This window comes from Panthera onca, chromosome B3 (assembly GCF_046562875.1).
Source record: "Panthera onca isolate mPanOnc1 chromosome B3, mPanOnc1 haplotype 2, whole genome shotgun sequence".
Lineage (NCBI taxonomy): Eukaryota > Metazoa > Chordata > Mammalia > Carnivora > Felidae > Panthera > Panthera onca.
Window position 1 is genome coordinate 143146252 of NC_138344.1, and position 21690 is coordinate 143167941.

General features: G+C 52.8%; 1 protein-coding gene across 1 annotated transcript in view; it reads left to right on the forward strand.

Moving 5' to 3' along the window:
* DYNC1H1 (dynein cytoplasmic 1 heavy chain 1) overlaps positions 1 to 21690 on the forward strand; it is a 77192-nt gene that overhangs the window by 45881 nt on the left and 9621 nt on the right. Inside the window, exons 31-58 of the mRNA XM_060620767.3 lie at positions 79 to 262; positions 550 to 762; positions 1499 to 1737; positions 1909 to 2065; positions 3796 to 4023; positions 4509 to 4739; positions 5014 to 5154; positions 5585 to 5818; positions 5909 to 6115; positions 6194 to 6315; positions 6811 to 6976; positions 8157 to 8320; positions 11190 to 11319; positions 12704 to 12837; positions 13272 to 13386; positions 13488 to 13649; positions 13731 to 13945; positions 14048 to 14252; positions 15510 to 15683; positions 15797 to 15916; positions 16061 to 16181; positions 17300 to 17495; positions 17824 to 17941; positions 18030 to 18245; positions 18848 to 19060; positions 19175 to 19302; positions 20928 to 21081; positions 21528 to 21674. Of these exons, the coding sequence (XP_060476750.2) occupies positions 79 to 262; positions 550 to 762; positions 1499 to 1737; positions 1909 to 2065; positions 3796 to 4023; positions 4509 to 4739; positions 5014 to 5154; positions 5585 to 5818; positions 5909 to 6115; positions 6194 to 6315; positions 6811 to 6976; positions 8157 to 8320; positions 11190 to 11319; positions 12704 to 12837; positions 13272 to 13386; positions 13488 to 13649; positions 13731 to 13945; positions 14048 to 14252; positions 15510 to 15683; positions 15797 to 15916; positions 16061 to 16181; positions 17300 to 17495; positions 17824 to 17941; positions 18030 to 18245; positions 18848 to 19060; positions 19175 to 19302; positions 20928 to 21081; positions 21528 to 21674 (4834 nt within the window). The remainder of the gene's footprint in view (positions 1 to 78; positions 263 to 549; positions 763 to 1498; positions 1738 to 1908; positions 2066 to 3795; positions 4024 to 4508; positions 4740 to 5013; positions 5155 to 5584; positions 5819 to 5908; positions 6116 to 6193; positions 6316 to 6810; positions 6977 to 8156; positions 8321 to 11189; positions 11320 to 12703; positions 12838 to 13271; positions 13387 to 13487; positions 13650 to 13730; positions 13946 to 14047; positions 14253 to 15509; positions 15684 to 15796; positions 15917 to 16060; positions 16182 to 17299; positions 17496 to 17823; positions 17942 to 18029; positions 18246 to 18847; positions 19061 to 19174; positions 19303 to 20927; positions 21082 to 21527; positions 21675 to 21690) is intronic.

Here is a 21690-nt window from a genome sequence, read left to right on the forward strand (position 1 = left end):
GTCTGTGTCTGATTCTCGATGTTTGCTTATGTGGCTATTGAGAGTGGACTGTTCCAAGGTAGACCTCTTCCCTTGCAGACTATGTGACGAGCAGCTCTCCTCTCAGAGCCACTATGACTTTGGTCTTCGAGCTTTGAAGAGTGTGCTGGTTAGTGCGGGAAACGTGAAGAGGGAGAGAATTCAGAAGATTAAGAGGGAGAAAGAAGAGCGAGGGGAAGCAGTTGATGAAGGAGAAATTGCAGAAAATCTACCTGAACAGGAGGTTTGTACACGTGTTGTTTGAATCACTCACACCGTAAACACTAGTATTCAAGTTCACCCTTTCAACCTCCCAGCCATGGCCTGAGAGTTCTGTTGTGATTCACATGTGCTGGGATGGGCGAGTGGAAGACACTGATACTGGTGCGGTGAACTGAGTGAGGACCACGGGGGCGTGCTGAGTCGCTCTGTCACCGACAGCCACGTGTTCCATACCTTCTGGGGATACGGCAGCGGCCGTGGGAGCCAGGCTCCCCGCCACTCAGGGCTCGGTCCTTTTGTCGCCATTAGATTCTGATACAGAGCGTCTGCGAGACGATGGTGCCCAAGCTGGTGGCAGAAGACATCCCGCTGCTCTTCAGCCTCCTGTCAGACGTGTTCCCCGGAGTCCAGTACCACCGGGGCGAAATGACCGCGCTTCGAGAAGAGCTGAAGAAGGTGTGCCAGGAAATGTACCTGACGTACGGAGACGGAGAAGAAGTCGGCGGAATGTGGGTCGAGAAGGTAACTGGCCCCCACACACTATGCAGCCACAGCAGCCGCAGCCACTAGGAGAAGCCACACTTAATAGAGCCCTGACCACGAGGGCCAGGGAGGCACATCCCCTGGTTTATGAAGATTTGACTTGAGGCTTTTTTCTTAACTTTGACGTAGACCTAACAATTTAGCTGAAAACCTCACTTACGTACTGTGGTTCGTTCTCTGGAAATGCTGACTGAATGTGCGATCGTAACAAAGTATTTACACCGATAAAAGTTCTACTTACAAGACTTCCCAACATCGTAGATTAGCAACATAAATCTGCTAATCGGCACATGGTTTACAGTCCTTAGTGGCATTCTCCGTTTCGTTCTTGTGGGAGATTAAAAAGTATATTATCACACGAGCTGCCTGCTGAGCGTGAGCGATGCTGTGCTGGGTCACACAGATGGCTCATCTGTTGGGTCTCTGCCCTCTCTAGAAGGGATCTTAGGTGCCTCTTCTGAGGCAGGTTGGTAGTCACCCCCTCTTCCACTGGCTCCCAGCCTTCCCGGCTTAACAAAGAACTCCACACGATTTAGTTAAAACCTTTCTTGAAATGTTTTTTGTAGGTGCGGCCCACGTAATGTCTGCTTTAAAAACTCGAGTGCAGCACTTGCTTGCCTTTAGCGCATGTCTCCTGTTTGCTGCCACGAAGGGCTGAAGAACCTTCTCGTTCTTTCTCTGGAGTGGTCAGGATGTGATGTCTTTGGCTCTGCAGGTCCTCCAGCTCTACCAGATCACCCAGATCAACCACGGCCTGATGATGGTGGGCCCCTCGGGAAGCGGGAAGAGCATGGCTTGGCGTGTTCTCCTGAAGGCTTTGGAGAGGCTCGAGGGCGTGGAGGGCGTGGCCCACATCATCGACCCCAAAGCCATCAGCAAAGACCACCTTTATGGAACCCTGGACCCCAACACCAGGGAATGGACGGACGGGCTGTTCACACATGTCCTGAGAAAGTGAGTTAACCTTGATTCCAGCGAGTGGGACCTGGGTGCTCTGTCCTTCTGTTAACAGCGGGTGTTACTTTTCCAACCAAAGACTGAATGAATGAAAATGCCACTGCGGAGGCTGTTGCAGAGTGAGCGTTTCTAATCTCAAAAAGCTGTTTCAAAACCCTTCCAAACCAGGATCATAGACAACGTGAGGGGCGAGCTACAAAAGCGCCAGTGGATTGTCTTCGATGGCGACGTGGACCCCGAGTGGGTGGAGAACTTGAACTCGGTGCTGGATGACAACAAGCTTCTGACTCTGCCAAATGGCGAGCGTCTCAGCCTTCCGCCCAATGTAAGTGGCCTTTCGTGGGGTATCAGACCAAATATCCTGTGTACTCTAGAGGGCAGGTTCCAGGTTCCACAGTGTAGTGGTCGGTTGTGTAAATAGTTGTCAAAGTTGACTGAGTCTCCTTGTGCTAGATTTTTTTCCATTCCCGTGGCCAGTGGGAAATACTTCTATAGAACTTACAAGAACTTTGTACTGTTGCTGAATGTTAACCGTGCTCCGTGATTCCCAGTTAATGCTCCAAACCCAGCGTTACGGGCTTGTCAGTAGGATTTGTGAAGTTCTCACACATCTGGGAAGTGGCAAAATGAGTAATTTAGATACGGAAGCTTTCCAGGCTGTCCCTTGGAAACGAGCATTTGGTCCAGGTCCTGGACACATCACTGGATAGATCAGGAAACGTGGGTGGGCCTGGCATGGGTTTGCATCCTACTGAAGGTCCGGCAGGAAAAAAACAGACAAGAGCCCTTGCTGTCCTGGGGCGTACAGTCTGATGTGGAAAGCAGACCCTCAAGATAAACAGTGTCGAGTACTCAGGAGAAGATGAGCTGGAAGGCAGTGGTTGGTGCTGGCGAGAGCTGGAGGGTACGTGGTCAGGGATGGTGACGTGGAGGCATCACCTAGAAGTGTTCGGCATGTGAGGGAGCCGGTCCCGTGGGCCTCCGGATAGCAGGGGGTTTGACTGGGGTATGAGGAGCGAGGGGAGAAAAGGCGGCTGGACCAGAGAGGAAAGGGGCCAGATCAGGTTGGGCCCAGGGCAGTGTAAAGACTGGCGCTTGCCCGTTGGGTGAGTCGGGAGCCCTGGGAGTCTGGATCACATCCCTGACTGTCGGGTAGAGAGTAGTTGAAGAGGACGTGTGGGAGCGAGGGGACCATCCAGAGGCTGCGAGGTGGCCCAGGCACAGCTGTGAGGCAGGCCGGGCGAGCTGGCCGCACGGGAGCTGCTGAGTTGTGGTGTCATTTAAAGTTCATGCTGACGGGACTCGCCGAGGGACCAGCGGTGGGCGTGAGAAAAAGGGGGCGGTCGCTTCACAGGAGCACCTGGTGATCATGAACCTGTGAGCCAGCAATAGTGGTTGTCATCACTTGAGAAGCCAAGCCAGTGATGCCTAGTGCCAGTCTGGAAATGTGCGCTTAGCTCCGCCTGTGCCTTGACACGTCGGGTCTCTCTGTTACAACTCGTTAGGCAGTAGATCCTGACTATTGTTGGAACGAGACTGCTCTCCTGTGAGGCGTGTCGGCACTGAGGTTAGGGCTCTGGAATCAGACCATCTGCTTTGAATATCAGCTCCACTTACCAGCAGTGGGACCTGGGTGAGGTACCCAGCCCCATCTGTGGAACAGGGACACTGCGCCTGGCTCCAGGGATGGGCGTGAGGGTCGGTGGGTTCAGGCAGGGAGCGTGTCGCCGTGCCCAGCCCAGGGTAAGGCTAGCGCACATCCCCAGCTGATGCCCCCTCCAGCAGAGCTGTGTCTTGCGTCCACCAAGAGCTGGTCCTGTGGGCTCACCTGCTCTTCTCCCCACCACACACACTTCCTACCCAGGTCCTTGTGGAGGGCCTTTGGTAGGTGCTGTAGTGATGACAGCCGTAGACGGTTTTGCTTTTTGAAATAAGTGCAGAAAAACTTGATTTAATTTAATCACTCTTTCGATGTGTGTATAGGTAAAAGAATTTTAACATCCCAGTTTCTATCAAACCTACAAAATGAAACCTGCTCTATGTTTTCTCTTCAAGGTGCGAATAATGTTTGAAGTACAGGACTTGAAATACGCCACTCTGGCCACGGTGTCCCGCTGCGGCATGGTCTGGTTTAGTGAGGACGTTCTCAGCACAGACATGATCTTCAACAACTTCCTGGCCAGGCTGCGTAGCATCCCGCTGGACGAAGGGGAGGACGAGGCCCAGCGCCGGCGCAAGGGCAAAGAGGACGAGGGGGAGGAGGCGGCTTCCCCAATGCTGCAGGTACGAGGGCCGTCACCGCTCTGCCAAGTGCAGCCGCAGATCTGCAGCTGGCGGGGGGGGGGCGGGGGCTTCCCGCACAGTGAGGTCAGGTGTTCCACCCCCGAGGGTCTAGAAGCCAGTGGGGGGGGCGTGGTGCTGCTCATCCGTGGAAGCTGGGCCCTCAGCGTTGTCGTGTGGCAGTGCCTAACGAAGCAGTATCAGCTGCTGAAGTGAAGACCCGTTCAGGAAACTTTAAAGAGTTCTTTTAGTTATCTGACTTTTCTCTGCAAATTGATGAACAGCTGCCTTTTTCCATTACAGTGATGGGCTAAGGATTGATCATTGAAGGTTATCCAGAAAAGTGTGTGCGTGCGTGCGTGCGTGCGTGCGTGCGTGTGTGTGTGTGTGTTTACAGGTCACGTGACTCTCTCCCGGGCCTAGGTTAGACTATATGAAAATCTCTGGGGTTTTTCAAAATGACAGACATCATCTACTGCTTCTTGCAGATCCAAAGGGACGCGGCCACCATCATGCAGCCGTACTTCACGTCCAACGGTCTGGTCACCAAGGCCCTGGAGCACGCCTTCAAGCTGGAGCACATCATGGACCTGACCCGTCTCCGCTGCCTGGGCTCGCTCTTCTCCATGCTGCACCAGGCCTGCCGCAACGTGGCCCAGTACAACGCCAACCACCCCGACTTCCCCATGCAGATCGAGCAGCTGGAGCGCTACGTTCAGGTCAGCGAGCACCTGCGTTGCGGGAGAGTGGGGCTCGACGGGGGCCGGGGCACGGATGGCCTCTGTGTCTGCGAACCTCCTGAAACAACGTGCCTGCTTGGGTGTGTTCTCTCCCCTGGGAACAGGGTCAGGCTTTCGTGGGGGCCGAGAAAGGTGCAAGCATGTCCACGATCCAAGAACACTGGGAACCACTCTTTTCGAGGTTAATGTTGCCATAAATGTCTTCATTGTTGAAATTTTATTTAAAAACGGATCCTGTTCTCTCTTTAAATAGCGATATCTGGTTTATGCCATACTCTGGTCCTTGTCTGGAGATAGTCGGCTGAAAATGAGAGCAGAGCTGGGTGAATACATCAGAAGAATCACGACGGTGCCGTTGCCCGCTGCACCCAACATACCGATTATTGATTATGAAGTAAGTGCGTGAAGGAGTGGCCTCCCTGCCTTGACCTTGACATGTTGGTGTAATTCATCCTGGAGACACCTCACCATGAGCTTAATCTTTATTTCTTTTTTTTTTGTTTTTTTTTTTAATTTGTTTTGAGAGAGAGCGCACGCATGAGTGGGGGAGGGTTAGAGACGGGGGAGAGAGAGAATCCCAAGCAGGCTGTGCACTGTCGGCACAGACCTCGCGACCTGTGAGATCGTGACCTGAGCCGAAACTAAGAGTTGGACACTTGACTGAGGCTCCCAGATGCCCCATTAATCTTTCCGTTTCATCAAAGGATACTGTCCTTTGCTTTATGTGGTATAAGGAGAGCAGTTCTGGTTTATATGAAAGTGAGCAAGTCTCTAAGTGAGGCGTGTGGCTCCCGGAGTGACCCGCACCCCTTCTCTGGGTGCAGGTGTCCATCAGCGGAGAATGGTCGCCGTGGCAGGCCAAGGTGCCTCAGATTGAAGTGGAGACACACAAGGTGGCGGCCCCTGACGTCGTCGTGCCGACTCTGGACACCGTCCGCCACGAAGCCCTCTTGTACACCTGGCTGGCTGAGCACAAGCCACTGGTCCTGTGCGGGCCCCCCGGGTCTGGCAAGACCATGACCCTCTTCAGCGCCCTCCGGGCCTTGCCCGACATGGAGGTAAAGTGGCCGGGAGGTGGGCGGCAGGCCTTTCGGTGCTCACGTACGGGATGGCGCTTGTGACAGTCGATTTGCCTCTTCCGTCTAAAGGTTGTGGGTCTTAACTTCTCGAGTGCTACCACTCCAGAGCTCCTGCTGAAGACCTTTGACCACTACTGCGAGTACAGACGCACCCCTAACGGTGTGGTTTTGGCCCCGGTTCAACTTGGAAAGTGGCTGGTGCTATTCTGTGATGAGATCAACTTGCCAGACATGGATAAATACGGGACACAGAGGGTCATATCCTTCATCAGACAGGTTTGTGTACATCCACAAGTCCCCACTGACCTTGTTCACATTTGCCATTAATGTGCTGACCCTCCCGCTTTCCCTCAGATGGTGGAGCATGGAGGCTTTTACCGAACCTCAGATCAAACGTGGGTGAAGCTGGAGAGGATCCAGTTTGTCGGGGCTTGTAATCCACCCACGGATCCTGGAAGAAAGCCCCTCTCTCATAGGTAACACACAGCTCCGTAGACAGCACTGGCCTCACACACACACACCTGTTCCAAGATTGTTTTAGACGTAGCACAGCAGAAATCTGGTTTTGGTCGTAAAAAGGTAACAAAATGCTGATTATCGTAGGGTGGCCCCTGGGCTCCTTGTGCCGTGCTGCAATACTGGAAAACACACTCAAAAATAAAAGCACTGACTCTCTGGGTGGTAACGAGCTAACTGCCCCAGACCTGTCTGTGGGGCCACGATGAGGCTGTATCAGCCTGCATCGTTTTCCCATTTGGGGTTGGCTCTTTTTCAAAGTTTTTTGCACCTACTGTTAGTGTCGGCGCCCAGGCCCCAGCAGTTTGTGCGTGCTCTGCGCGAATGGGGACGTGAGGCCTGTGTGGGTGGATCGGGAAGCAGCCCTGGGTCTGGGTCTGGGCCGGGCTGGGGCACTCTCCGCTCAGGCACACTGCTGATCAGCTGGGAAGTCTGAGCCGGCCGTCCTCACGCAGATTCTTGCGCCACGTGCCGGTCGTGTATGTGGATTACCCGGGACCCGCCTCCCTGACGCAGATCTACGGCACCTTCAACCGGGCCATGCTGCGGCTCATCCCGTCCCTGCGCACGTACGCGGAGCCACTCACCGCCGCCATGGTGGAGTTCTACACCATGTCTCAGGTACGTGGTGTCGGGCGCTGCTAAAAGATGGAGCTTTATTTAGAGCTCTTGTTGAGCCGGGACTTCCCAGAGCCTGTCCTCAAATCATTCTACCAGGTACCACGACTACAGACGTTTCCCTTTTTTTCTTGTTGCCCTTGTCTGCACACGTTACATACGGTATTTTTTACAAAATCGGTACTGTACTCCTCAGTTTCTCAAAGGACACGGACGCTTGTTATTACAGCACAACCATGGGTGTGCGTGTGGTTATTTGTAATGATGATGTGTTGTCAAACTGCTCTCCGGGCAGCTGGACCACCGACGTGGCCGCCAGCATCGTCTCCATCCGCCACCCTCATTACCGCTTTCAAACCGCCTGGTGAAAGGAAGCGGTTCTCCTGCTTGGGACTCACGCATCTGGGATGGCTTCCGGTTCCGGTGCCTCCCGGGGCACTGAGAGCTGCTGGCCACCCCCTACCCCCGACCAGGCACAGCCGCCCCGCTCCTCCCCGATTGCCTGCACGTCCAGAAGTGTCCAGTACCCTTCCTGGTATTTAGTTTGCTTTTCGTTCTGTGGAACTGCAACTTTTCCTGCAGAATTTTTAACATCATCAAGTGTAAATCTTTTTTTTTCTTTGTTTCTGCTTTTAAAATCATGCTTAGGGGGGCGCCTGGGTGGCGCAGTCGGTTAAGCGTCTGACTTCAGCCAGGTCACAATCTCGCGGTCCGTGAGTTCGAGCCCCGCGTCAGGCTCTGGGCTGATGGCTCGGAGCCTGGAGCCTGTTTCCGATTCTGTGTCTCCCTCTCTCTCTGCCCCTCCCCCGTTCATGCTCTGTCTCTGTCCCAAAAATAAATAAAAAAAAAAAAAAAAAAAAAAGTTGAAAAAAAAATAAAATCATGCTTAGGAAGGCTTTCCCTGGACTTAGGAATTACATGCTTTAAAGTCTTTTCAGAAGAGCATTGTTGTAGTTTCGTTAAATAGAATTAATTTTAACGTAAAAGTGAGCAACTTGGATGGAACTTTGTTCCAGATAGTTGTCCAGTGGTTCCAACGTTGTCTACTAATTCATCCTTAAATTTTCTAGGGTTTAGGTTGTCTGTTTTGAATATAAAAATGTTACACAGCACTTGATCTCTTAACTACTTTTCATTTGTTTTAAGGGATTTATACATACCTCCCACTTTTCTGAACCTGCAGGAGAGATTCACTCAGGACACACAGCCCCACTATATCTACTCACCCCGTGAGATGACGAGGTGGGTACGAGGGATCTTTGAGGCCCTGAGACCTCTGGAAACCCTGCCTGTGGAAGGCCTCATTCGGATTTGGGCACACGAAGCCCTCCGTCTCTTCCAAGACAGGTAAGGCCAAGGATGCGGTTAGCTCCTTGCTCCGCCTACCCTGGTGCTTATGGCCCTCCGAGTTGGGCTCTGTGCAAGGCTGGCCTGCCCAAGTTTGAGCCAGCCTCTGTTGGTGGTGGAAGGGGGCAGAGGCAGCAAGGGCAGCCTTGGCGTCCGAGCACAGCCACCCCCAGCATGATGGGTGTCAGGGCTCAGGGACTGCCCACCACCAGTAGGGGTAGGTAGGTAGGGGGCGAGGCACTTCCATTAAGCTCGGTAACTGTCATGCCTGTGCCCCATAACTTTGTCCAAGCTGGAGTTTTCTGGCGAATTTAAACGCTTTCTAGGGGCACCTGGCTGACTCAGTCGGTAGAGCGTGCAACTCTTGATCTTGGGGTCATGAGTTCAAGTCCCACACTGGGCATAGAGATTCCTTTAAAAAAAAAAAAAAAAAAAAAAAAAAAAAAAAAAAAGTAGGAGCCCCTGGGTGGCTCAGTCGGTTAGGCATCCGACTTCGGCTCAAGTCATGATCTTGCAGTCCATGGGTTCGAGCCCTGTGTCGGGCTCTGTGCTGACAGCTCGGAGCCTGAAGCCTGCTTCAGATTCTGTGTCTCCCTCTCTCTTCTCTCCTGCTTGTGTTCTGTCTACCAAAAATAAACATTAAAAAAAAAAAACACCACCATTAGATGCCTTCTAGCGACTCCCTGGCAGGTGGTGTCCATAACCAGCTCTCCTCACCCTTGAACTTTATTGACATCAGAGGGTTTGCAGCTCTGTCTCTTTATCTGTTGGCCTCTTTTCTCAGGTCTTGCCTTGTAGATTCTGAGTTTTGGGACGAGCTGCTCATGACTGTAGTGATCAGTGTGGACCATGAAAAGTTTTGTGGTTTGAGTCCCAGGAAACACCACAGTGGAAAGTTGAGTCTTTACCTCTTGAGGAATCTTGAAAATTACTGACGTTTTTAAGCCAGAATCAACTTCTTGCATTCTTTGTAGTCCAGTACAATCTTCATTTTACAGTAAATTCTTAATTTTCCTAGTTTCTGCCCTGTTGTTTTTTTTTTTAATATTTTGTGTATTTTAGCAGAGTTTTTCAGGCTCATTTTAGATTGGTGAGGAAAAGTTAAATTTGTGTTACTTTAGTTCTAAACTTCTAAAAATTAATTCTTGGCTCAGTCGGTTAAGCATCCGACTTTGGCTCAGGTCATGATCTCACGGTTCGTGGGTTTGGGCCCCACATCAGGCTCTGTACTGACTGACAGCTCAGAGCCTGGAGCCTGCTTCGGATTCTGTGTCTCCCTCTCTCTCTGCCCGTCCCCTGCTTGCGCTCTGTCTCTCTCTCAAAAATAAATAAAAACCATTTTAAAAACATTTTTTAATAATTCTTAATTAATTTACTATTTAACACAGCACCACAGTTTCCTTTCTTTGGGGGAATGTTCTGCCTGTGAATCGGGCTGCTCAAGAACAGTGCAGGAGGTCAGGCCTCTTGTGGCCGGGCAGGTCCCCTCGCTCACAGGGTAAGTGTGAGGTGGCCGTACGCAGAGGACATAGTCCCTCTGGCCGCTCGCAGTCCCAGGTTTATGTGGTTGGTCAGTTAATGTTACTCCTGGGAGAACCCAGGGCAGATGGCTCCCTCCAGACCGAGGGTTTGGACTTGTGTGTCCAGCGGCCGCACCTCCAGGCCAGTGAGTCCTGCCTCCGGGCAGCTCTTCTCACCCGAGCTCACGAGGAGTCTCAGAACTTGCTTCATCGTAGGTCTCTGGCTCTCACGCCGCCGGGCTCCTGGGAGTCCGCTGAGTCACACAGCAGCCCCGCCCCAGAGCCCAGTGCACGGCATGAGCGAAGCGAGTGGGGGAGGGGAGCAAGGAACATCGTGTTAGCTTCTTTTTATTTAAAACAAAACAGAACAAGAAAAACTTCTAACCCTCTCTTTTTTAATAATGAAGAAATTTGATGGGGGCAGTGCCTGGGTTGCTCAGTCGGTTAAGTGTCGACTTCAGCTCAGGTCATGATCTCACGGCTCATGAGTTCAAGCCCTGCGTTGGGGGCTCTGTGCCGACAGCCTGGAGCCTGTTTCAGATTCTGTGTCTCTCTTGCTCTCTCTCTCTGCCCCTTCCTGCTTGTGTTTTTTGTCTCTCTCTGTCTCAAAAATAAATAAATGTTAAAAAAAATTTTTTTAAATAATGAAAAAATTTGAGCTATAATTTCACAGATTTCCCAAAATGCCAGAGATGAAGTTGTATTAAATTCCAATTGGCTGCATTAACTATGTGACCCGCACCTGGTAGCCTGAGTGTGTCACACATTCACCTTCTCAGGAGGTGCTCGCCACCCCCCCACCCCCGGCCCATCCATGTGGACTCGTTCAGTCTTACCTGATTCGTCATGGTTTCCTTTATAAGCCCTGGGTCTCTGGCACCGCGTGTGTTGGCTGTCCCCCTGTTCCCCTGTGACCCTGGGAACTTTGTATCAGGCAAGCGTAGAAACTGGAATCACGTTGGCATGTTGTAAATTGATATGATTAAACACTTTTAGAGGATTTTTTTTTTACTTGTTTTTTAAGTAATCTCTACACCCACATGGCACTCACCCTCATGACCCCCACATTAAGGGTCACATGTTCTAACTGAGCCAGCCAGGCGCCCCCTAGAGGAATTTTTTTAATGTAACGGTGCCATAGGTTTGAGGGGTTTTATGTTTAATAACATTTTGAATTGTTTAAGCTGTCTGGAGTTCAGATTCTTAGGTTTTTCCATTGGGAGAAAAATGAAAACTTCCAGTAAAGGCTAATTCTAGCCCTTGGAGTTGCCCGCAGCCCCAACAAAACGGGGTGTTCTCTCAGCACGGCTCCTGTTTGCATTGATACACACACGGCTCTTCTTCGACAGACTCGTGGAGGACGAGGAGAGGCGCTGGACAGACGAGAACATCGATATGGTTGCTCTGAAGCACTTTCCCAACATAGACAAAGAGAAGGCGATGAGCCGGCCCATCTTGTACAGCAACTGGCTGTCAAAGGTAACAAGTTGTCATTTCAGAAATACTTCCTTCTGCCCTTTCAGTTAGAATTCTCTTCTTGTCAAACAGACCTTTTTCCCAAAGTACCCTGTAAGCAAATCATTGGTTCCAGGCACGATGCTGATAACTTACGGTAGACTGTCCCCGGAGTGTGCCCGGGGGCTGGCGGGCCGGCCGTGTGTTTCTTATCCTATGAGATGGTTGCTGCCAGAGCCATGCAGTCCCACCCGTCAGGGGCCAGGCTTCAGTGTGCTTGCAGCAAAAGGAGTCTTCCCCTTTGCTTTCACCTCCCTCACACTCCAGAAATGAGCCAATTGTGAATAATCCATGTAAAAACATTTCCTATATTGTTATACTATACAAAGTTGACGCTTCTAGAATAGTTGTGAGCTGTTGTTTTTCTGAGAGTAGGATTTTTAGTAAGGTGTAGTTTCAATGTGCGTTCCATTCAGCAGGTAGTTCAGGCACAGGGATGAGGTAGCAAGACAGGTTTGGTGTTGCTAGAATTTTGTGTGTGTTTCTGGACTCCAGATACTAATTGTTCTCCTTTATAGGCACCATATTCTCCCAGTGGCTCATCTGTCGCTGTCTTTATGGTGTCTTCTGACAAGCACATGTTGTCAGAATTCTGTCATTTAAACCCATAATCCGTGTGTGTGTGTGTGTGTGTGTGTGTGTGTGTGTGTGTGTGTGGGTGTGTGTGGAGTGAGCTACAGGTCTGTTTCCAGTTTTCCCCTGGGACGTCCTGACCCGGCGCTATTTGTTGGATGATCCCTTACTTGGCAGAATCTGTCATTATGGGTTCCCTGCCTGCACAGGTCTGTTTCAGAGTCTCTGTCCTGCTCTGTTGCTCATTTGTCACTCCCTGTGCTCAAAACTGCATGACCTTGATAGATAATGACGATGAAGTCTGATAGGATAGGCCTTCACACCTGGTTCTTCTTTAGGGCGATCTTGACCTGACCGTCCTTGGCCCTTTCCTCTTGCAAATGAAGTTTAGAATTGGCTTGTCAAGTTGTGCTAAAACCACCACCGCTGTCCACCACTGAGATTGTTTGTGGCTGGGGTCATATTCACTTTCTCTGTCAAGTTGGATGGAGCTGACGTTTTTACAGCAGTTCACTTACCTCTGCACGGTCATGGTTTCTGTCTTCTTCGTTTATTCAGGCCTTCTATGAGGTCTTTCAGGGACGTTCAGTTTTCTCTACAAAGATTTCCCCTGGTTTTAGATCGAGTCCCAGCTAACTTACATTTTTGTTGCTATGTTGTAAGTGATACCTTCTCATATATTTTAATGGTTTCTTGGTACTTGGAATTGTAATTGACTAGTGTAATACAGAAGATGATTTCTCTTAGTAATTGGGTCTTAATTCTTTTTTTCTAGGATTACATCCCAGTAGACCAGGAAGAATTGAGAGATTACGTCAAGGCTAGGCTGAAAGTCTTCTATGAAGAAGAACTTGATGTTCCTCTGGTCCTGTTCAATGAAGTGTTAGACCACGTGCTCAGGATCGACCGGTGGGCTTTTTGTTGTTACAGCCTCTCTGCTCACCCACGCCACTGTTCATGTAGTGGTAGGGGATCCTCCCAGCCGACCTCCCCTCACCTCCACCTCTGCCTTCTCAGCTAAGCAACCCCCCTCCCTTCAAAGTCCCGCTTCTCCGTCCCTTACTTGCCTCCCGCACAGTCGCTCGGCTCCTGCTAACAGTCTGTTCCTGCCATGGTTGACACCTCTTGTTAGATTCTGCCTTGTGCCACCTGGGTGTCTGGAGGATAGGACCACGTCCCCCACTAGGCCTGGCAAATAGCAGTCGCTCAACAAGTGGTTGACTTACCAATTTAAGTTAAAATACCTTAGAGATGTTGTAGGTTAACTCCTGAGGAAGTTTAGGACCTGAGTGTCAAAAGGAGAACAGAGCCTAAAACCCTTTTATCTTTTCTGATGCTGTCAGGATATTCCGCCAGCCTCAGGGCCACTTGCTTCTGATTGGTGTCAGTGGAGCAGGAAAAACCACCCTGTCCCGTTTTGTGGCCTGGATGAATGGTTTGAGTGTGTACCAGATTAAGGTGGGTCTGGTCGATGCCTCTTACTCCCAGCGACAGTTTCCCGACTCACGCACACGGCTCCCTGAATGAGATTGGACCTAACCTGCCAACTGCTTCCGCAGGTGCACAGAAAGTACACCGGGGAAGACTTCGATGAAGATCTTCGGACGGTGCTGAGGCGTTCCGGCTGTAAGAACGAAAAGATAGCATTTATAATGGATGAATCCAACGTGTTAGATTCTGGATTCCTGGAGCGAATGAATACCCTTCTGGCCAACGGGGAGGTACGTGCCACATTGCGTGGTATTGGGCGGTGGTGTCAGCTTCCCAGGGCCGGTCAATCGTAACGCCCTCTCGTCTGTTAGGTCCCCGGCCTCTTTGAAGGAGATGAGTACGCCACTCTGATGACCCAGTGCAAAGAGGGGGCCCAGAAGGAGGGCCTGATGCTGGACTCGCACGAGGAACTGTACAAATGGTTCACCAGCCAGGTCATCCGCAACCTCCACGTCGTCTTCACCATGAACCCGTCCTCGGAGGGGCTCAAGGACCGCGCGGCCACCTCCCCGGCACTTTTCAACAGGTGGGCCGACGTGTGCTCGGCTCTGGGTTACAACAGCCGATTTCTTCTCAAGGGACAGACCTGGCTCTTGGGAGCTATTTGAGACGTGGGCGTCTTTTGCAGGTGTGTGTTGAACTGGTTTGGGGACTGGTCCACTGAAGCGCTGTATCAAGTGGGCAAGGAATTCACGAGTAAAATGGACCTGGAAAAGCCGAATTACATCGTGCCTGATTACATGCCGCTTGTGTATGACAAACTACCACAGCCGCCGTCACATCGGGAAGCGATTGTAAACAGCTGTGTATTTGTTCATCAGACTCTTCACCAGGTGGGTTGTTTCAAGGTCCCGGAAAAAGCAAAACTAACCATCGTAAAGGTAAATCGATGAAGACGAGACCCTAGGGTATTGCGTATTAGGCACAATACCACTGCTCGTTGTTAACTCTGTCGGTGACACATCCTCCTACTTACCAGGCTGCACCTTCTGAGATCCTTGACCTTCGCTGTTCTGTGGATTCTGCTTCCGTAAAGCGCTCTACTCCGCTTTCCTTTTCTCGTTGCCGCTAGGTGCACGGGTCCTGGTTGTCTATCCTAGGCCAGGGGTTGGCATACTTCTCCTGGAAAAGGCCAGATAGTTCATGTTTGAGGCTTCATGGACCAGGAGGGTCTCTTGACTGCTTGGCCCTGCCTTGATACCCAGAGCCTGCACGGCCCGCATGGAAACGGGTGGGTTTGGCCGTGTGCCGCTAGTGCTTCGTCTGCAGAAACGGGCAGCGGCCAGGTCTGGCCCACTGGCCAGGGTTTGCTGTCCCTTGCCTTAGACTCCTCATCATGGAGGAGTCCCATCTGCTCCCATCTGAAAGACATTCGTAAAGACCACTCTGAGCCTGTGGGCGTCCAGTCGACCACTACCCTGCCACCCCCTGCCATACCTGCAGGCTGCCTCCACTTGCCTCTGGAAGGTAGCCCTGCCCTGGCTTCCTTGGCTGGGCTCGTGTCCTCGTGCTGTGGCCGGAGGGGCCGGAGCAGCTGGTCCCACGGAGCCGCGCCTCTCACCCTCTTCCTGGTGCCACCTCTTACTTTGGTGTCCATGGAAAATAAGCAGAAGGCCTAGGAGGCACGGCATTACACAGTGCCCCCCAGCTGTACATGTGTGAGGTCGCCACGGTCATCAGAGGTTTGACGAGCGAGCTTAGGGGTTCCCGGGGCTCCCTGAGATCTTGTAGGAGGCTGAGCTGAGACCCCAACTCAAGTGTGACTCCTTTTTTTTTCATGTGTGTTTATTTTGAGAGAGAGTGAGCACACGTGTGCGAGGGAGGGGGAAAGAGAATCCCAAGCAGGCTCCGTGCTGTCAGCGCAGAGCCTGGTGCGGGACTCAGTCTCACAAACCGTGAGATCGTGACCTGAGCTGCGACCAAGGGTCAGATGTTCGACCCACCGAGCCACCCGGTGCGTCTCAAGGGTGGTTCCTCGGGGCTGGGTCCCTGCCCCAGGTCACTCGGCGGCCTACAGAGCGGTTAGCGTTTGGAGGGCAAATGGCAGAGAACGTCCTCGAGAGCGAAAAGATTTCACTGTCTTCTCAAAGGCTAATGCTCGGCTAGCGAAGCGAGGGGGCCGGACGATGGCCATCACACCTCGCCACTACCTGGACTTCATTAACCACTACGCCAACCTGTTCCACGAGAAGCGGAGCGAGCTGGAGGAGCAGCAGATGCATTTGAACGTCGGGCTCAGGAAGATCAAGGAAACCGTCGACCAGGTACGTCCATCCCGGGTGCTCGCTTCACTTGCGGGCAGGGGGCTGGCGTGAGGACCCCTTTCCGGGAAATTTCTGCGCGGCTCTGTCCCCCTGACGCGGCGCCCGTCCCACAGGTGGAGGAGCTGCGGCGCGACCTGCGCATAAAGAGCCAGGAGCTGGAGGTGAAGAACGCGGCCGCCAATGACAAGCTGAAGAAGATGGTGAAGGACCAACAGGAAGCTGAGAAGAAGAAGGTGCTTGCCGGGCGCGGAGGTCTTGTCCCGGGTGGTCTTCAGGCTGCTGGGTGGGGGCGGAGCGCCCAGCGGAACGAGGACCGTGGCTCGGGTCGCACTCGGCAACGCGGCGTGGACCCGTAGCTGAGCCGTCCCTCTCACCAGGTGATGAGCCAAGAAATTCAGGAACAGCTGCACAAGCAGCAGGAAGTCATCGCAGACAAACAGATGAGCGTCAAAGAAGATCTCGACAAGGTGGAGCCTGCGGTCATTGAGGCCCAGAATGGTACGTCACAGCTGTCGGGGGTCTGGCTTTCTAGAAAGGGCGTCTTCTGTCCACGGGGCTGGCTGTGCAGCTTGGGGCTGTGCCCGGGTTGCCCCCAGAGGCGCGTGCGTGTCTGGAAGCATCACTGGCAAATACCTGAAGGTTTTTCTAAACACCAAAGACGGTCTTCGTTCCTTAAAGCAAATCCCCACGGGGCTGTCTGCTTCCATCAGAGCCGAGCCCCTCTCGTAGGAGACAGTTGACAAAATATGTTTTACGTGAATACGTTTGTTTTTTAATTTGACGATAATTACATGAAGACACCATTTATGAATCCGACTGGAGTTTCACCCAGAAATGCCTTAAAGTGTGTAGTGTCGTCTTGGGGTTATCTACGCGTTTTCTGGCCAGACCAGCGAATGCTAATTTGCGTACCCATGGCAGTCGCTGCCCATTCCTCATCGACACGGGCTCCTGCGGGACACCATAGCGCCTGGGCCAGGATCTGGGCCGGGATCCGGCCCAATGCCTTGCTCTCTCGCGGCCCATCAGCGCCTGTTTCAAACGTGCGCTCTTCCTGTTACACCATCCAAACTATAGATTTTCCTTGAGAATCTAATTTCGAAGGGAACTTAATTTTTACTGCCGAGTAACCAGTGAAAAAGTGTTTTAGTAAAAGTTCAGACTGGAAAAAGTGCAGTTTAGCTTGTAGAAGGCATCGGCCATCCTTTTTTTAGAGCTGTTAATTCTACATATTCATCCAGCCAAGCAGACAGCTTCTAGATTATGGCAGAATGTAAATATTGTTGCTTAAATTGTGTAAGGTAAGTACGTAATTGAAACGTGTCAGCGTTTTAAGTGTTTATGGGGGTAAAGGAACTAACTGGGACCCGTGAGACATCGCCAAAGGCAGCTTCCTGCTTTTTACGGAATGTTCAGTGTGGCCTTTAGTGCCGGGAGAGCTTCAGAGTTATTTAAAAGGCCAGCTATTCCAGGGGGTTTAAAGACAGAAAGTCCCGCTCGCTGCAGCCTTCTGAGCGGTGGTCTCCTCCTCATCGGAGCCACGGCTCTGCTGTGCCACCGCACCTCACCTGCCCGCCCTGTCGCCCTCCCGCCCCTCCTGCCACCGTGGTGCCCAGCTGTGAAGTCGATAAAGAAGCAGCACCTCGTGGAGGTGCGATCCATGGCCAACCCCCCTGCCGCCGTGAAGCTGGCGCTTGAGTCCATCTGCCTGCTGCTGGGCGAGAGCACCACAGACTGGAAGCAGATCCGCTCCATCATCATGAGAGAGAACTTCATCCCCACCATCGTCAACTTCTCTGCAGAGGAGATCAGGTGAGCGTCGCCAGGAAGCAGGAGACAGCGCTCCGGCATTGAGAGGTTTCCCTGCTTTTGCGCGGCCGTGTCACCGTGGCCTGTTGTGTCAGGAGGTGGCGTCTGTTACGTCAACTGCACAAATGCCTTCTAAGCCATTTCACTCAAAGCTGGCGTTGGGCACTGACGCCCGTCGGGGGAGCGTGGGGGCGGGAAGGTCAGAGACCACCATCCCCCGGAACACGGGTGGTCCGGCTCATCCTCCGTGGTCACTGGGGCAACAGAGGGGAACTGGCCTTTAAGATCTTTTGCCCCACACGTGCTTAGAAGCACAATCCCTCTTCTGCAGCGATGCCATAAGGGAGAAGATGAAGAAAAACTATATGTCCAATCCAAGCTACAACTACGAGATTGTCAACCGGGCCTCCCTGGCCTGCGGCCCTATGGTGAAATGGGCCATCGCGCAGGTAAGTGGCGTGGCCGGGAGCTCCCGTGGGAAAAGTCCCCTCCAGTCCCGTCACTCGGGAAGAGTTAATTACCGTCTGGCCTTTTCAGCTCAACTACGCTGACATGTTAAAGCGGGTGGAGCCCCTGCGCAACGAGCTACAGAAGCTGGAGGACGACGCTAAGGACAACCAGCAGAAGGCCAACGAGGTGGAACAGATGATCCGGGACTTGGAAGCCAGCATCGCCCGCTACAAGGAGGAGTACGCGGTCCTGATCTCGGAGGCCCAGGCCATCAAGGCAGACCTGGCCGCTGTCGAAGCGAAAGTAAGGTTGTCGCCGGGCGGGAGCACTCTCTCTGCCAGCTCCTCTCAGCTCTTCGTGGGCTCTGACATGAGGTGCCCCTGGCGCCTCATACACGTCCCCGTGTGTGTGCCCGCCTTCTCGTCTGTCAGCCAGCTCCGTCCCAAGAGGGCCTGCTGGCCTCCTGGTTCACCGGGCTGCGTGAATTAGGACCGGTGGACACCAGGGGGCGATCTGAAGCCAACCTGTGGGGTCACCAAGGACACGGTTGTCCGAGTCTTGCATTCACTGCTGTGTCCATCGCCATGCCCACGCTCTTCCTGACTCCCCGGAATATTCTCATCTCCTGCCGGCAGTGTCTCTTCTCTCTAGGCCAACCCCCACCCGCTGTTCTGTCCACCCCGGGCCCTCTCCCTGCCCCGTCTCCACTCACGCACATGTCTCAAGGCTACCCCTGCTTCTCTACACCCTCTTGCGGCCCGATTAGATTCTGAGGCCCGTATCATCCTCAGTCGTGGGGGAGCTGGGTCCTCTGTCCTCTGGGACTGTGAACGGCCCTCCCAGAGCCCTATGGGGGGAACCAATTTTCACTTTCTGGTATAAATCCTGCTGGATCTTCCCCGTAGGTAAACCGGAGCACTGCTCTCCTGAAGAGCTTGTCCGCCGAACGTGAACGATGGGAAAAAACAAGTGAAACTTTCAAAAACCAGATGTCCACCATCGCCGGGGACTGCCTCTTGTCGGCCGCGTTCATCGCCTACGCGGGTTACTTTGACCAGCAGATGCGCCAGAACCTGTTCACCACGTGGTCCCACCACTTACAGCAGGCCAACATCCAGGTAACGGGCCATGGGGTTCTGGCCTGGCGCCCGGTCAGCCGTTCCCACGCTGGCCCGGAAACGGTGCGCCTGGAGCTTTGAGGAGGAAAGGAAGGTAACCGCCCTCACTTTCAGTTCCGTACAGACATCGCGCGAACCGAGTACCTCTCCAACGCTGACGAGCGCCTTCGCTGGCAAGCCAGCTCCCTACCCGCAGACGACCTGTGCACGGAGAACGCCATCATGCTGAAGCGCTTCAACAGGTATGCGCTCGTGCACAGGGAGTGGCTCGGAAGTCCTTACGTGCGGTGACCCCGTGGTTTTGTGTTTCTTCGGAATACGTCTTTGAGGAGACGAAGGGAAACTTGGAAATGGGCGAGCACGCAGGCAGGCCCAGCGCTCGTCTCTGATGGGGGCGCGGCCCTTCCCACCTCCGCTTCCCCACCGCCCGAATTGTTCTGCAGCGAAGGCCTCTCGTGCCACCTTTCGGAGCTGATTGGCGGGCTGTGTGTCGGGGTGGACGACAAAAACATAATTACAAAAATATTACAAGAACTGAAAATAGTTAGCTAAAGAGAGTTAAGGGGGAAAGTGGTTTAAGGAGGCCAGAGTTAGAGGTGGAGGGTGACTTCAGGGAGGGCAGGCTTGACACTGGCTCAGGGGGTCCTCAGGGCCCACCCCACGTACAGGGCCACACGCCCTGAGGCTTGACCCTCCTGTGTGGCAGCTCTTAAAGCCAGACGCCTCCAGTGTTTTCTGACTTTATCTCCACATCTTGAAGTCTTTGAATCCTTGAAGTATGTCACGGTCCCAGGGACACGTAGAGGATGAAGCCCCTTGCAGGTGTCATTTGATTTTATGAGCAAATCCTCAGGCCCCACCAGTGGCTCCGTGTCTCGCCAGATGTGCCGGTGAGATTATCGGTCCATCGGTGTGGTCTGTGCAGAGCTGGATTCACCTGAATGGGAAGTACACACACCCCCAGGTGCTTATTCAACAGTAGCTTGGCCCACGTGAAGCATGACAAATGTCAGGACAGAATGTGACTGACAGACTGAAAACGCCTCCCGTGCCCCTCAGTAGGAGCCAGTTAAGTGATTACGGTGCGCCTCCGTAGTGGACGGCTGGGGTCCTGCAGACCGGGCCTTTCCGAGTGTGCGTTCAGAGAAGGCTCCAGCAGACCTTGCGCAAGGGGAGTGGGTGCCGCGTCCCCGCGGACGCACGTGCCCACGCGCACACGTGTCTGCAAACACCTGACCCTTCCCCGAGTAGACGGGTCAGAAACTGGTAACAAAAGCTAGAGGAGGGAGGCGGTTCTTCTCACCGCACGCCCTTTTGTAGCTTCTGGATTTTGTACGAGCACCTGTGTGCATTATGATTTTTAAAAACTAACTGGTCACGCACGTGACTCTGGACAAATCCCTGTGGCCTCTTAGTGCCCCATCTTCCTCACGTGTAAAACAGACGTGCTCTCAGTACCTTCTCATAGGCTTCTCCTGAGGATTAAGCTGTGTCTGCTATTTGCCAGGGTCCCTGGCGGCTTGAGCCGTCTGCACCTGTTAGCGGTAGGTGCTGCTGAGCATTGGTTCTGGAAGGGCGGTAGTACATGGAACGGTAATTCTAGCAGAGCGCACTCAGCACCTGGAGAAAAGCACATGCTGGATGCTTAGAGAAGAACCTGTGTCCCAGCAGAGAAAGAGCTTGTAACTCTGGCCCTGCTCCAGAGAGTGCGGGACTCTGTTAGCTGCTTGCAGAAGTGCTTCCGGAAGGCTTCAGCATCAAGGATTTGTTACGGTTGTCTGGAAGCCGCACTTGAGTAGTGGGAACGACCTTCCCGTCGTCTTGTTGTGGGCTCCTCGAGCCTGCACTCACGTGGCCTCACCCTCAGGTACCCGCTGATCATCGACCCCTCTGGCCAGGCCACGGAATTCATCATGAATGAGTACAAGGACCGCAAGATCACGCGCACCAGCTTCTTAGACGATGCCTTCCGCAAGAACCTGGAGAGTGCGCTGAGGTTCGGGAACCCCCTTCTGGTGCAGGTGTGTGCAGCATCCAGCCGTGGGTGTGGAACAAAACTAGATTACGTGATGCGAACGGTGGTGGTTTTTTTTACCTTTGTTAGACTTCCTTTAATGCCAGAAAAAAGATAAACCTTTACAATTGTTCTGTAAAAAGGGAATCAAAAAAAAGTGTTTATCTGTCATCGCCGTCCACTAGAACTTTCTGCACTGATGGCAGTGTTCTGCTTTGTGCCATCCAGGATGCTGGTAGACACGTGTGGCCAATACGCTTAAGGAACTGAATTTTTTATTTAAATCAGGTCACCACGGGTGCTGGTGGCTGCCGTACTGGACGGGGAGGTCTAAGAGGCTGGGTGGCTTCTGCAGTGTGTTCATCTGGTTAGGTCAGCATCAAAACACTGTTATTTGGGTGAAGATACATGTTGTAAAACCCCAACCGCGAAACTTCCTGTGTGTGCGTCTAGGATGTGGAAAGCTACGATCCGGTTTTGAATCCAGTACTGAACCGCGAAGTTCGGCGAACTGGGGGGAGAGTGCTGATTACCCTCGGCGACCAGGATATAGACTTGTCACCATCATTTGTCATCTTCCTGTCCACCCGAGATCCAACCGTAAGGACCGGGGCAC